We start from the raw sequence: 16,621 nt of genomic DNA, 5'->3' as shown, positions 1-16,621 counted from the left end.
TTTTGGAATCTTGGATCTCAAGGCTGGTCGGGGTATTCCACGGTAGTGGGAACTTGGGCTATGTCTTTGCTCCATCTATCTGACCTGGTCATGGTGGCCAGATTTTCAGAGTATTTATTACTCCAGTCCAGGTGCTCTAGGGTTAGCTTTGTGACTTGCGCCTCAAGAGTTGTTGGTTCATACCCAGCTGCTGGCGCAGGAGGTTCAACTTCTGGTGCGCCTTATGGTTGCATTCCCTTGGTCAGCTTTCCATTGTAACCTGTGCATTCCCTGCTCTGCAGGCGAATGGGTTGACTGTATCTCTGCTTGGCAAGCTACTTGGGGGGTCCTTTTCTAGGACATTCGTGTTGGGGATTTATCTTCCCATTAGCTGGTGGCTTCGGGCCTTGAGGACAGTTATTGCCCTTCCAGGCTCATCCCTTTTCTTTAGGGGATATTCTCCTCCCTATGGAGATTGAGTCCTTTCTTGGGGCTTCTCCTGGATGGGAGGTAGACAGGTGGGATTGGTTCCCCCTGGGGTCTTGCTGGCTCCAAGTCAGACTTGTTGGGCCTTTATTTGGATAGATACTTAGGTCTATGGCCTTGTCGTCTGTTTTCAGAGTCGGGTTGTACTTGTACTCTGTGGGGATGGCTGTGCTATCCTTATGCTCGTTCCTGTACCAGTTTCTGGATTCTTCTGTTCCCCTATTTTGGATCCCTGGGGCTGGGTTAGTCCAGCTGGGGTGGGTCTACAGGTCATGATGGCCGAGGATTCTAGGGCGCTGCATTCAGGTTGCAGTCTCCTCTGGATGTATGAGCTTTGTTGAGTCTATCCGTTAGCTCAGTCTGCTAGGATGTAGAATTTCCTTTCAACTTGCTCCATCAATTTCAGAAGAGGGTCTACTCTTCCTTCAGGTTCTGAGGGTATACTCTCCTTCTCGGGGGGCCTCGATTAAGGTTTTGTGTTCCTCTTTTTAGGGACCTGTATATGTCCGGCAGCTTGGTTGCCTGGAGCGTGCCCTCTGTCTGGGGGTGGCTTTTGCGGTCTGTTCCTTGCTTGACTGCTTCTTCCTCGCAAATGCCTTCTGTGTCGTCCTGATATGTACTCATTATTACACATTTTTCATGGTTGAATATTTTGGTATTCAATGTTCAGAAGCTGGGAGGACTTTGCCTCTTCAGTTGCATTCGGTGCTTGCAGGATGTTGGAGAGAAGTCTGTTTTGTTTCACTTGGTGTAGGTGTGGCCTCCTTTTCCTGTTTGGACCCATTTGGGTCTCTGTGAGCTGGGCTCACTCTTGGAGGTGTTCTTTTTTGTATTAGGGGACCTTTGTCGGTTTCCTCGGTTCTCCTTTGTGTTGTCCCTTTGGGGGTTTTGGCTGGTGTCCCCTTCATTAGTGGGTGGTGAGTGGTGGAGGACCATCTGTTGGGCGACGGTGTCTCCTGGAGGACTGTTGGTCCGTTTTGCGGTCTCTAGTTTGGCTTCTGGACTAGCTGCAAGTCAGTGTCCTTGGGGCTTTTCCTTTAAAAAAATTCTTGGCTTCGAACTAAGCGGGGTTTTTTATTGGGTAGAGGTTCAGGCCCGGTGCCCTCAGTATGGGCCACCTATTGTACCCTCCTGTCTTGGCGTTCAGTGTCCTCTATAGCTTGGGTATTGTTTTCCCAAAAGTAATGAATGCAGCTGTGGACTCTTTCCATTTATTAATTATGCTTACCTGATAATTTCCTTTTCTTCTGATGGAAAGAGTCCACAGCTCCCTACCCGTAATTTTATGTGGGGCATCCTTATTATTCTTCTGGTACCTTTCACCCTGATATTTATTTTACTGTTCCTTTTCTTCTCTGCAGAATGACTGGGGGATGAGGAGAGTGGGAGGAGTATTTAAACTTTTGGCTGGAGTGTCTTTGCCTACTCCTGGTGGCTATGTTCTCAGTATGGGCCGCCTATTTTACCCTCCCGTCTTGGCATTCAGTGTCCTCTATAGCTTGGGTATTGTTTTCCCAAAAGTAATGAATGCAGCTGTGGACTCTTTTCATTTATTTATTATGCTTACCTGATAATTTCCTTTTCTTCTAATGGAAAGAGTCCACAGCTCCCCACCTGTAATTTTATGTGGGGCGTCCTTATTATTCTTCTGGCACCTTTCACCCTGATATTTATTTTACTGTTCCTTGTTCCTCGGCAGAATGACAGGGGGATGAGGGGAGTGGGAGGAGTACCTTTCACCCTGATATTTCTTTTACTGTTCCTTGTTCCTTGGCAGAATGACTGGGGGATGAGGGGAGTGGGAGAAGTATTGAAGCCTTTGGCTGGGGTGTCTTTGCCGCCTCCTGGTGGCCAGGTTCTTATTTCCCGAAAGTAATGAATGCAGCTGTGGACTCTTTCCATCAGAAGAAATTAAATTATCAGGTGAGCATAATCTATGTTTTTTGTCCTTGGCTTATTTTAATTGAATATTAAAATCTTTGAAACTTATCTGTACAAGTTTATTTACTGTTTCACAACATGTCTGATATTGAGCAAGAGCATGCTCTCAGGAATTCATGCTTATTATGTTTAGATGCACAAATTGCAGCTCCTATGCAATTTTGTTCTTCATGTGTCAAGAAAACCTCGCAAAATAAAGGTAAATTTTTTTAGCCTAATGTCTCTCAGGATGATGCTGTTAAAATAATACCTCAGCTTTCTCCTGCTACTTCCCTAGCCTCAATGGCGTCACAGGCAGTGCCCTGCGGTTCCTCTATAACTCCTAGTGGAGTTTGTTTAAAAGCAGAAATTGCTGCCCAGGTATCTTCAGCGGTATCTGCAGCATTTGCTGCCATTCCCAGATTACAGGGAAAACGCAAGAGGAAATCTAGAAATTCAGAACGTAAGGTGCCTGTCCTCAGTTCTGCTTCCCAAGTTGCCCTTTATCATAAGCCTGATGAGGAAGATACATCGGGACTTTCTGAGGGTGAAATCTCAGATTTGGACAGTATAATTCCTTCTTCTGAGACTGAGGTGGTATCCTTCAGATTTAAGCTTGAACACCTTCGTGTATTGTTAAAGGAGGTTTTAGCTACGTTAGATGACTCTGATACCCCTGACGTTGTCACTCCTAAGAAATCTTGTAAACTTAATAGTTTCTTTGATGAACCTTCCACTTCGGAGGTTTTTCCAGTGCCGGACCGTGCTAGGGAGATTATCTCACAGGAATGGGAGAAACCAGGGATGTCGTTTTCCCCATTTTTAAGAAAATATTTCCTGTCGAGGACTCCATTAAAGATCCTTGGTATACTGTACCCAAAGTTGAAGGGGCTATTTCCACTCTGCCTAAGAGAACCACTATTCCTATTGAGGATAGCTGCTCTTTTAAGTATCCCATGGACAAGAAGCTGGAGGCTTATTTGAAAAAGATTTATGTTCATCAAGGTCTCCAATGGCAACCTGCGGTGTGTATTGCCACCGTATCTTATTGGTTCAACACCTTGTCTGATTCTCTTCAAGTAGAGACTTCCTTTATTGCAGATGCTATTTTACAGGTTGTTAGACTAGGAGCTAAAACTTCTAGTTTCGCTGTTCTAGCCCCCAGGGCGTTATGGTTGAAATCCTGGTCTGCGGACGTTTCCTCTAAAGTCAAGTTTCTGGTGATTCCTTACAATTGCAAAACCTTGTTTGAACCCGATTTGGCAGAAATTATCTCTAATATTACGGGTGGAAAAGGGTCTTTTCTACCTCAAGATAAGAAGAATAGGCCTAAAGGACGTCAGAGTAATTTTCATTCCTTTCGTAACTTCAGAGGAAAGCATTCCCCTTCTTCTTCCAAGCAGGAACAATCCAGGTTTTCTTGGAAACCCAATCAGTATTTGAACAATGGGAAACAATCAAAGAAACCTGCTGCTGATTCCAAATCAGCATGAAGGGTTTGCCCCCGATCCGGAATCAGATCACATGGGGGGCAAACTTTCCCAGTTCTCTCAAGCCTGGATACGAGGTGTCACAGATCCCTGGACTGTGGACATAGTGTCCCAGGGTTACAAATTGGAATTCAAGACTTTTCCTGCCAGAGGCAAATTCCTTCTCTCAAGATTATCTGCAGACCAGATAAAGAGTGAGGTGTTCTTGAAATGTATACAACATCTTTCCTCCCTGGGAGTGATAGTTCCAGTTCCAGTGCAGAACAGGGTCTTGGGTTCTACTCCAACCTATTTGTGGTTCCCAAAAAAGAGGGAACTTTCCGTCCCATTCTAGACTTGAAGTGTCTAAACAACAAGTTTCTCAAAGTTCCATCCTACAAGATTGAGACTATACGCTCCATTCTTCCTTTAGTACAAGAGGGTCAGTTCATGACAACCATAGACCTAAAGGATGCTTATCTTTATGTCCCTGTTCACAGGGACCATCACAGATTCCTGAGATTTGCCTTTCTGGACAAACATTTCCAGTTCGTGGCCCTTCCATTTGTTCTAGCCATGGCTCCCAGAATTTTTTCAAAGGTTCTGAGGGCTCTTTTGGCAGTGATCCTTTCTCGTGGAATTGCTGTGGCACCCTACCTGGACAACATATTGGTTCAGGCGCCATCTTTTCAACAAGCAAAATCTCACAAAGAGATATTGTTGTCTTATCTTTGTTCCCAGAAATCGATTGGGATTCTGGAAAAAAGCTCCCTTTCCCCTGCTACAAGAGTAGAGTTCTTAGGAACCATAATAGATTCTCTATTGATGAAGATTTTTCTGACAGAGGTCAGGAAAAACAAAATAATTTCCTCTTGCCTCTCACTTCAGGCTACTGCTCATCCTTCAGTGGCTCAATGTATGGAGGTAATCAGTCTGATGGTGGCTTCCATAGACATCATTCCTTTGCTCGATTCCATTTGAGAGCTCTCCAGTTGTGCATGCTCAGACAATGGAATGGCGACCATGTGGATCTATCTCAGAGAATAGAGCTAGATCATCGTCAAGAGATTCTCTCCCGTGGTGGATTTCTTAGGAACATCTGTCTCAGGGCACATGCTTTCAGAGACCTTTCGTGACCACGGACGCCAGCCTCACACAACATAACCTCTGTGGCTTACATCAATCACCAGGGAGGAACTCGGAGTTCCTTAGCCATGAAGGCGGTTACTCGGATTCTTCAGTGGGCAGAGACCCATTCACATTCCAAGAATAGACAACTGGGAAGCAGATTTTCTGAGCAGACAGAATTTTCATCCCGGGGAGTGGGAACTCCATCCAGAGGTGTTTTCCAGCTTAGTCCTTAAATGGGGGGTGCCGGAGTTAGATCTGATTGTGTCCCGTCAGAATGCCAAGCTTCAAAGGTACTGTTCAAGGTCAAGAGATCCGCAGGCCGTTCTGATAGATGCTTTGGCTGTTCCTTGGGTTTTCAGGTTGGCATACCTGCTTCGTCCGTTTGCTCTCCTTCCACGAGTCATTGCTCGTATCAAACAGGAGAGGGTGTCAGTGATTCTAATAGCCCCTGTGTGGCCTCGCAGGATCTGGTTTGCAGACCTAGTGGAGATGTCATCTCTCCCACCTTAGAGACTACCTCTGAGGAAGGACCTCCTGATTCTGGGTCCCCTCCATCTAAATCTCGTTTCTCTGAAGCTGACTGTTTGGAGATTGAACGCTTAATTCTGTCTAAGCGTGGTTTTTCTGAGTCGGTCATTGAGACCATGATTCAGGCTTGCAAGCCTGTAACTAGAAAGTAGAATTAGAATACCTAGAATTTTATCTTTTCTTCAGGAAGGCCTGGAGAAGGGATTGTTAGTCAGTACCCTGAAGGGTCAGATTTATGCCATTTATTTATATCAGTTTTACTACATAAACGTTTGGCGGATTTTTGTCAGGCCAAGGTCATAATCAGACCTGTCTTTATGTCTGTTGCTCCTCCTTGGAGCCTTAACCTTGTTCTTAAAGTTTTGCAGCTGACTCTGTTTGAGCCATTGCATTCCATAGACATTAAGTTGTTATCTTGGAAGGTTTTGTTTCTTGTTGCTATCTCTTCTGCTTGAAGAGTCTCGGAAATCTCAGCTCTGCAGTGTGATTCCCCTTATCTTATTTTTCATGCCGATAAGACGGTTCTTCGTACTAAGTTAGGTTTCCTTACTAAGGTTGTTTCTAATAGAAGTATCAATAAGGAAATTATTGTTCCCTCTCTGTGTCCTAATCCTTCTTCCAAAGAACGTTTGTTACACAATTTGGATGTTGTACGTGCTCTTAAATTCCACTTACAGACGACTAAGGATTTTCGCCAGTCCTCTGCCCTCTCTGTCTGTTTCTCTGGGAAACATAAAGGTCAAAAAGCTACTGCTACAACTCTTTCTTTTAGGTTAAGAAGTATAATTCGTTTGGCTTATGAGACTGCTGGACAGCAGCCTCCTGAGAGAATTACGGCTCATTCCACAAGAGCTGTTTCCTTTTCTTGGGCTTTCAAAAATGAACCTTCTGTTGAACAAATTTGCAAGGCTGCAACTTGGTCTTCTCTACATACTTTTTTCAAAATTTTAAAATTTGATACTTTTGCCTCGGCTGAGGATTCTTTTGTGAGAAAGGTTCTTTAAGCAGTGGTGCCTTTTGTTTAGGACTGTCTGTCTTGTCCCTCCCTATTTATCCGTGTCCTCTAGCTTGGGTATTGATTCCCAACAGTAATTACTCAAGCTGTGGACTCACCATATCTTAGGAAAGAAAAACAAAATTTATGTTTACCTGATAAATTTATTTATTTCCGGATATGGTGAGTCCACGGCCCCACTTTTTATTTTAAGACAGTTGTTCTTTTGACTATAACCTCAGGCACCTCTACATCTTGTGTTACTCTTTCTTCTCCATTTCCCTTTGGTCGAATGACTGGGGGTTGTGGGTAGGGGAGTGATACTTGGCAGTTTGGCTGTGGTGCCCTTTGCCTCCTCCTGAAGGCTTAGAGTGGTGTTCCCAACAGTAATTACTCAAGCCATGAACTCACCATATCCGGAGACAAATAAATTTATCAGGTAAGTATAAATTTAGGTTTTTTTGCTAGTACAATAATATTGCAAAATAATATTGCAAAATAAAATAAAATTATGCAATTCAAAAATACACATTTAAATTTTGAATTCCATGCCCCTTTAACTTCCCTTTTTTAAACAAATATTTTCAAGTGAATATTTTTATGAATATATGTTAATGTCTTGAACATTTTTGATCAGTATCATTATTATATTTTTGAAAACAGTTTGAATTTTGCACACCTCCTCACATAACATTTATGTTAGCAAAACAGGAATGTGTATGGAAATAAGTGTGTTATGTCACTTTGAAAAGCTTTTAACTTTCACTCCTAACTGTAGTGCGTCTCAAACTTTTTTGAATGAGTTTTTTTTTCCTGCTTACAGGGACATGCCACTAAAACCACAGCGTTAAGGTTTAGGCACACAGGTATACAAGATCCAACCAGATAAATAAACAAAAGGCTGCTTTGTGATCTTTAGGCCTGAGGCTGTGTGTCTCTGTTTTAGAGATTTTTTATTTCCTGCAAGAAACACCTAACCTATTTATGACAGCACCTGACAATTCTCTAATAGAGGAGTATGTCTGACATCAGTATTGGCAGTTTCGAAATGTTCAGCAAATCTTTTTACAGAAATAAAATAGTTGTATTAACATATTCTTATTAATATACGTTGAAGAAATAAGTGCCGTATATTAATTGGTGCTCTAAATAGATTTCATGTTAATTTAATGCACAAAATCATTTGTTTTACAGTAAGATCAGACACTATGTGTCTATTAGTCGGCCGTGTAATGACAACAATAAGGTAAGTCCTTTATGTTCTATACAAAATACAATGTGCATATTGTACATACGCATGACACAAGTTATATGAATTGTCTGTTCATATTTTTTTTTCAGACAGAAAAACAATGTGAGAGAGTTCAAGCTGAATCTCAAACAGGTTTGTTTTCTCATAAAAGAGTGATCGTTATATATATATTTAGTGTTGGGGGGGGGCAGCACAGAAAGGTAATGAAGTTATACAAGATAACAACTTTAAAGTTAGTTTAAAGTCTAGTTTAGAACCTTTTTCTTGTAGGAGATACGTAGTATTGTTTTTGAGGTTTATGCAGGTTACACAATAATTGTTTTGTGGATTTTTTTTGTTTGTTATAAATTATGAGGGTTTAATCTGTCACATTTTACTTATTGATAGAACATACAATGAAGACAATTTTTTTTTTCTGAAAACTAAGTTACAGTGAGATAATGTACAGTCTGTTACTTTCTGATGTAATATAATTTTTTGATAAAGGTAAATAGCGGTGTTACTTCTCTACCATATAAATATATTTCATTCACATTATTAAGTGGTTGCTGATGAGTGGACACAATAATGGTAGGAATAGCGATATAGGCACCTTTAGCTAAAGTTTATTTTTAGGTTGAGGTTTGTGATGCTCTGAAAGTTAGCAATCATTCATTTCCTTGTTCTTGGTAAAACAGCAAACCTATGTATTTTTGCACTTTGACTGATTATTTACTGGAGTTCCAGGAATACTAAGGAGTTTTCTTTTCTTTTTTTTCCTTTTGCAGGAAGCCAGTAACAAAAGGCCAACATTCAAACAAGCATGTTTCTTCTATTTCCACAGATATCCAGACTTGCAGACACAAGGACAGGCGGAAAGGTTCCCTAGATGTCAGGTCAACCACATCCAGAGGAAGTGATGGTAAGCAAAGTTTAGCACATGTCAAGCGCCCGGAGATATGGAAAGCTCATTTCTTTGTTTACTATTGTGCTTACTTTAGTAGCAACTATCACAGAAAATAAATAGCAAGGCTAAATGAAAAAGAAACAATCATTTTCAAAAGATGTAAATCCTTTAACTGTATTTTTTGGAGTTTGATGACCCAGATAACATCAACTTGTTTTATTGGTCATTATTTATTCTCTTATGAATTAACATCTTTATCTTCAACCCACATCCCAATTCTTATCCATTTTAATGTGGATTTCATTGTATATCAGATAGTTCCCATTGTTGGTAGTGAGGTCGCTGTCACATTGTTGATTAATTTGAGCTCAAAATAGTGTCTCTTGGCTTTGTCATTAGACATGAATTTGGTGAATACAGGGAGAGTAGCAAAAAGGCCGATATGTAGTCTGAAATGTATTGTAAAGAATACATAGCAAGATATAAGTGATTAGAGAATGATCTTATTTTTCACCTTTCCTATCTCAACAGCATTAGTGAATCTCTTCCAATGCACTGCTGATGATAAAGAGAACCTTAAACCAAGAGAGATCTTAAACCCTAATACAAAAGAATGAGGCAAATTAAATGTTACTTGTTTTATTTTGTCCTGCAGGTAGCTCACAGAGGCGGCATTCTTCAATGGCCAGAATACATTCTATGACTATTGAAGCCCCCATAACAAAGGTACAGTATATTTTCTCTTCCAATAAACTAATATAAATAGCCCCTGTCCTTATAATTATTATAATTATTATTATACTTTATTTATGAAGCGCCAACATATTCTGCAGCGCTGTCCATGAATACAGTTCATTTAAATAAAACAATGATATAAAACTTGTAAAAGACAGGACATATTTTACAAACACATACAGAAGGAATTGAGGGCCCTATTCCCGTGGGAACTTACAATCTATAAGGGTAGGAGGTTGAGAAACAGGAGGTGAGGACAGCAAGATTGAGAAAGATGTTAATGCAAAGTTAGATTAGGGAAATGTTAGGTAAGTGAAATTAATTTATTATTGAGTTGGTGGTAAGCTTCTCTAAACAGAAACATCGTCAGAGAGCATTTAAAGGAAGACAGATTAGGGCAAAGCCTGACAGCACGGGGGAGAGTGTTTCAGAGGGTAGGTGCTACACGACAGAAGTCCTGCAGTCTAGCATGAGAAGAGGTGATAGTCGCGGATTTAAGGAGCAGGTCATTGTTGGATCTTAGTGGGCGGGCTGGAGTGTACTTGTTTAGAGAGGATAGGTAGAGGGGAGTGGCGTTGGTGAGAGCTTTGTATGTAAGGGTGAGAACAAGCAAACTAAGGGTGAGCACATCTTTCTAGTAGTTCCCCCACTGTGAACTAGCAAGATGATTTTCTTGAGCTTGTATGAATATTTTTGACTATCTGTAGCTGTGAGGAAATTGTTATCACCCATTCAGAACATATTCATTTTTAATTTTTTTAATTCTATATGTGTGGTTAACGTATCCATTTCACATTGCTGAGTGGGACATCTTTGCATGGGTACCAGGTGATGTGGTGCACTGTGCTGCAAATCTTTCACCCCATAGCATTGTATTATTTTGTACTCGGTCTTGCACAAACGCACCCAACACATAAATAGCTTGTCCTATGCTTTCAATGGAAAACGGTAACTACGCACTCATTGCACCTGTATTAAAAAAGTTGTTGGTTTTGTGTTTTGCTTCTTCACTATCCGAAATACCAATTTTGTATCTAGCACTTTTGAAACTCAGGTATTACCAGTTATCGCTTGTTTTACCAAAAACCCCACTTCTTGAGTAGAATTTGTGGCTCTCAAGTGTTATCTAATATGAATTTTATTGCAAGCCCTCATAAAGATCTATTATCTGAGGAAAAGAACGCACCTGGGCTATCTGACATAAAGATTGTTCTACTGCATGCATAATATATACTGTATGAACCGTGTTATACCAGCACAAAAATGCAAGTGATATGATGTGCACTATACCAATGTTAGCACTCCATACCTCTTGCATTTTTATGCTGGTATAACACGGTTCATACTGTATATAGTATGCATGCAGTAGAACAATCTTTATGTCAGATAGCCCAGGTGCGTTCTTTTCCTCAGATAATAGATCTTTATGAGGGCCTGCAATAAAATTCATATTAGATAACACTTGAGAGAAACAATTATTATTATTTTTTTTAATGAAATGTTTTATTTGGAGCCCACAGCCAAGTAATAGTACTAATACATGGTGAACTTAAAATGTTTAAACTACTTAAACTAAAAAATTTTAATAAAAAAAAGCAAAAAATTATTTTGTAAATAAATATATTTCCATCTTAATATGAGGAGAGTCCACGGCTTCATGCCTTACTTGTGGGAAATACTGAACCTGGCCACCAGGAGGAGGCAAAGACACCCCAGCCAAAGGCTTAAATACCTCCCCCACTCCCCTCATCCCCCAGTCATTCTTTGCCTTTGTCACAGGTGGTTGGCAGAGAAGTGTCAGAAGATACGGAGTAGTTCCTTATGAAGGGTAGTACTCTTCGGAATGGGACTGGAGTTTTAAGTAGTCTTGTCAGCCTCTCAGTGAGAGCATTGGCGAATGTTAGAGTCTGGAGATGCAGGGAGAGTCTTTCTGCGAACCCATCCAGACTTGTATTAACAGCTCCTAAGCAATCAGTGTTGATGAGTTTAACTGCCTGCTTTTATTACTCAAGTCCATGTCAGGAGCGATGCTACAAGACTGTCAAACTTGAGAGGCTGTGTTTCTGTTCCACGGCATAGATTCCGGTAAGTTTGTTTCATTTTTTATACACATTTGATAACGCAAAAAGACAGGGTCACAGTGTGACTCCTTATATCTGAATGGAATCGAGGGTTAATGTCCCCAGAAGGGGATTATTGAACAGGAGGGATTAATCACATATTTTTAATATCGTGTTTATGCTGTGACATGTGTGAGATGTGGCTCAGGCAGATGTTGGAACGTACAGGTTTTAGAAACATAGAATTTGACAGTAGATAAGAACCAAAAAGGCCCATCAAGTCTACCCATATTACATGTTACTTTTATATTTTTAATATCGTGTTTATGCTGTGACATGTGTGAGATGTGGCTCAGGCAGATCTTGGAACGTACAGGTTTTAGAAACATAGAATTTGACAGTAGATGAGAACCAAAAAGGCCCATCAAGTCTACCCATATTACATCTTACTTTCTCTTGTTAGGTGTATCCAGTCCACGGATCATCCATTACTTGTGGGATATTCTCCTTCCCAACAGGAAGTTGCAAGAGGATCACCCACAGCAGAGCTGCTATATAGCTCCTCCCCTAACTGCCATATCCAGTCATTCTCTTGCAAGCTCTCAACATAGCTGGAGGTAGTTAGAGGAAAGTGGTAAAATATAGTTAGTTTTTTCTTCAATCAAAAGTTTATTGTTTTTAAATGGTACCGGAGTGTACTATTTTATCTCAGGCAGCATTTAGAAGAAGAATCTGCCTGCATTTTTCTATGATCTTAGCAGAAGTAACTAAGATCCACTGCCGTTCTCACATATGTCTGAGGAGTGAGGTAACTTCAGAGGGAGAATGGCGTGCAGGGTATCCTGCAATAAGGTATATGCAGTTAAGTTTTTCTAGGGATGGAATTTGCTAGAAAATGCTGCTGATACCGGATTAATGTAAATTAATGCCTAAATACAGTGATTTAATAGCGACTAGTATCAGGCTTGCTATCAGAGTTATATACTCTGATTAATGTGCAATATAAAACGTTTGCTGGCATGTTTAATCGTTTTTATATATGCTTTGGTGATAAAACTTATTGCCTAGAAACAGTTTCCTGAGGCTTTCCACTGTTATAGTATAAAAGTTACAGTTGGTGCAGTTAAAATTACAAACTGTGACATTCAGCTTCCCTCAGCAGTCCCCTGCATGCTATAGGACATCTCTGAAGGGCTCAAAAGGCTTCAAAAGTAGGAGCTGTGGCAGTTGTTATGACTGTTTAAAAAACATATTTTCTCCAACATAGGTGTGTCCGGTCCACGGCGTCATCCTTACTTGTGGGATATTCTCTTCCCCAACAGGAAATGGCAAAGAGCCCAGCAAAGCTGGTCACATGATCCCTCCTAGGCTCCGCCTTCCCCAGTCATTCTCTTTGCCGTTGTACAGGCAACATCTCCACGGAGATGGCTTAGAGTTTTTTAGTGTTTAACTGTAGTTTTTATTATTCAATCAAGAGTTTGTTATTTTAAAATAGTGCTGGTATGTACTATTTACTCTGAAACAGAAAAGAGATGAAGATTTCTGTTTGTAAGAGGAAAATGATTTTAGCAACCGTTACTAAAATCGATGGCTGTTCCACACAGGACTGTTGAGAGGAATTAACTTCAGTTGGGGGAACAGTGAGCAGACTTTTGCTGCTTGAGGTATGACACATTCTAACAAGACGATGTAATGCTGGAAGCTGTCATTTTCCCTATGGGATCCGGTAAGCCATTTTATTACAGACAGTAAATAAGGGCTTCACAAGGGCTTTTTAAGACTGTAGACATTTTCTGGGCTAAATCGATTTATATATAAACATATTTTATACTCCATAGCCTTGAGGAATTATTTTAATCTTGGGAATTTTGTAAAATAACCGGCAGGCACTGTATTGGACACCTTATTCTCTAGGGGCTTTCCCTAATCATAGGCAGAGTCTCATTTTCGCGCCTGTATTGCGCACTTGTTTTTGAGAAGTATGACATGCAGATGCATGTGTGAGGAGCTCTGATACATAGAAAAGACTTTCTGAAGGCGTCATTTGGTATCGTATTCCCCTTTGGGCTTGGTTGGGTCTCAGCAAAGCAGATACCAGGGACTGTAAAGGGGTTAAATATAAAAACGGCTCCGGTTCCGTTATTTTAAGGGTTAAAGCGTCCAAATTTGGTGTGCAATACTTTTAAGGCTTTAAGACACTGTGGTGAAATTTTGGTGAATTTTGAACAATTCCTTCATACTTTTTCGCAATTGCAGTAATAAAGTGTGTTCAGTTTAAAATTTAAAGTGACAGTAACGGTTTTATTTTAAAACGTTTTTTGTACTTTGTTATCAAGTTTATGCCTGTTTAACATGTCTGAACTGCCAGATAGACTGTGTTCTGAATGTGGGGAAGCCAAGGTCCCTTCTCATTTAAATAGATGTGATTTATGTGACACAAAATTTAGAGAAAATGATGCCCAAGATGATTCCTCAAGTGAGGGGAGTAAGCATGGTACTGCATCATCCCCTCCTTCGTCTACACCAGTCTTGCCCACACAAGAGGCCCCTAGTACATCTAGCGCGCCAATACTCCTTACTATGCAACAATTAACGGCTGTAATGGATAATTCTATCAAAAACATTTTAGCCAAAATGCCCACTTATCAGCGAAAGCGCGACTGCTCTGTTTTAGAAAATACTGAAGAGCATGAGGACGCTGATGATATTGTTTCTGAAGGGCCCCTACACCAGTCTGAGGGGGCCAGGGAGGTTTTGTCTGAGGGAGAAATTTCAGATTCAGGGAAAATTTCTCAACAAGCTGAACCTGATGTGATTACATTTAAATTTAAGTTGGAACATCTCCGCGCTCTGCTTAAGGAGGTGTTATCCACTCTGGATGATTGTGAGAATTTGGTCATCCCAGAGAAACTATGTAAAATGGACAAGTTCCTAGAGGTCCCGGGGCCCCCCGAAGCTTTTCCTATACCCAAGCGGGTGGCGGACATTGTAAATAAAGAATGGGAAAGGCCCGGTATACCTTTCGTCCCTCCCCCCATATTTAAAAAATTGTTTCCTATGGTCGACCCCAGAAAGGACTTATGGCAGACAGTCCCCAAGGTCGAGGGGGCGGTTTCTACTCTAAACAAACGCACCACTATACCCATAGAAGATAGTTGTGCTTTCAAAGATCCTATGGATAAAAAATTAGAAGGTTTGCTTAAAAAGATGTTTGTTCAGCAAGGTTACCTTCTACAACCAATTTCATGCATTGTCCCTGTCACTACAGCCGCGTGTTTCTGGTTCGATGAGCTAGAAAAGGCGATCACTAGTAATTCTCCTTCTTATGAGGAGATTATGGACAGAATCCGTGCTCTTAAATTGGCTAATTCTTTCACCCTAGACGCCACTTTGCAATTGGCTAGGTTAGCGGCGAAAAATTCTGGGTTTGCTATTGTGGCGCGCAGAGCGCTTTGGTTAAAATCTTGGTCAGCGGATGCGTCTTCCAAGAACAAATTGCTTAACATTCCTTTCAAGGGGAAAACGCTGTTTGGCCCTGACTTGAAAGAGATTATCTCTGATATCACTGGGGGCAAGGGCCACGCCCTTCCTCAGGATAGGTCTTTCAAGGCCAAAAATAAACCTAATTTTCGTCCCTTTCGTAGAAACGGACCAGCCCCAAGTGCTACGTCCTCTAAGCAAGAGGGTAATACTTCTCAAGCCAAGCCAGCCTGGAGACCAATGCAAGGCTGGAACAAGGGAAAGCAGGCCAAGAAACCTGCCACTGCTACCAAGACAGCATGAGATGTTGGCCCCCGATCCGGGACCGGATCTGGTGGGGGGCAGACTCTCTCTCTTCGCTCAGGCTTGGGCAAGAGATGTTCTGGATCCTTGGGCGCTAGAAATAGTCTCCCAAGGTTATCTTCTGGAATTCAAAGGGCTTCCCCCAAGGGGGAGGTTCCACAGGTCTCAATTGTCTTCAGACCACATAAAAAAACAGGCATTCTTACATTGTGTAGAAGACCTGTTAAAAATGGGAGTGATTCATCCTGTTCCATTAGGAGAACAAGGGATGGGGTTCTACTCCAATCTGTTCGTAGTTCCCAAAAAAGAGGGAACGTTCAGACCAATCTTAGATCTCAAGATCCTAAACAAGTTTCTCAAGGTTCCATCGTTCAAAATGGAAACCATTCGAACAATTCTTCCTTCCATCCAGGAAGGTCAATTCATGACCACGGTGGATTTAAAGGATGCGTATCTACATATTCCTATCCACAAGGAACATCATCGGTTCCTAAGGTTCGCATTCCTGGACAAGCATTACCAGTTCGTGGCACTTCCGTTCGGATTAGCCACTGCTCCAAGGATTTTCACAAAGGTACTAGGGTCCCTTCTAGCGGTGCTAAGACCAAGGGGCATTGCAGTAGTACCTTACTTGGACGACATTCTGATTCAAGCGTCGTCCCTTCCTCTAGCAAAGGCTCACACGGACATTGTCCTGGCCTTTCTCAGATCTCACGGATGGAAAGTGAACGTAGAAAAGAGTTCTCTATCTCCGTCAACGAGGGTTCCCTTCTTGGGAACAATAATAGACTCCTTAGAAATGAGGATTTTTCTGACAGAGGCCAGAAAAACAAAACTTCTAAACTCTTGTCAAATACTTCATTCCGTTCCTCTTCCTTCCATAGCGCAGTGCATGGAAGTAATAGGTTTGATGGTAGCGGCAATGGACATAGTTCCTTTTGCGCGCATTCATCTAAGACCATTACAACTGTGCATGCTCAGTCACGACCGACGCCAGTCTGATGGGCTGGGGCGCGGTCTGGGGACCCCTGAAAGCTCAGAGTCTTTGGTCTCGGGAAGAATCTCTTCTACCGATAAATATTCTGGAACTGAGAGCGATACTCAATGCTCTCAAGGCTTGGCCTCAGCTAGCAAAGGCCAAGTTCATACGGTTTCAATCAGACAACATGACGACTGTTGCGTACATCAACCATCAGGGGGGAACAAGGAGTTCCCTGGCGATGGAAGAAGTGACCAAAATCATTCAATGGGCGGAGACTCACTCCTGCCACTTGTCTGCAATCCACATCCCAGGAGTGGAAAATTGGGAAGCGGATTTTCTGAGTCGTCAGACATTACATCTGGGGGAGTGGGAACTCCATCCGGAAATCTTTGCCCACATTACTCAACTGTGGGGCA

The 16,621-nt window shown here is 41.6% G+C and overlaps 1 protein-coding gene across 3 annotated transcripts in view; it reads left to right on the top strand.

The window, feature by feature from the left end:
* Positions 1–16,621, top strand: part of PDE8A (phosphodiesterase 8A) — a 1,084,545-nt gene that overhangs the window by 927,933 nt on the left and 139,991 nt on the right. For all 3 annotated transcript variants that reach the window (XM_053717432.1, XM_053717431.1, XM_053717430.1), the window contains exons 10-13: positions 7,702–7,753; positions 7,849–7,891; positions 8,583–8,660; positions 9,301–9,371. In XM_053717432.1, the coding sequence (XP_053573407.1) occupies positions 7,702–7,753; positions 7,849–7,891; positions 8,583–8,660; positions 9,301–9,371 (244 nt within the window). The remainder of the gene's footprint in view (positions 1–7,701; positions 7,754–7,848; positions 7,892–8,582; positions 8,661–9,300; positions 9,372–16,621) is intronic.

Source organism: Bombina bombina, chromosome 6 (genome assembly GCF_027579735.1).
Source record: "Bombina bombina isolate aBomBom1 chromosome 6, aBomBom1.pri, whole genome shotgun sequence".
Lineage (NCBI taxonomy): Eukaryota > Metazoa > Chordata > Amphibia > Anura > Bombinatoridae > Bombina > Bombina bombina.
Note: the sequence above shows the minus strand (reverse complement) of the source record. Positions and strands in the feature narration are given on the sequence as shown.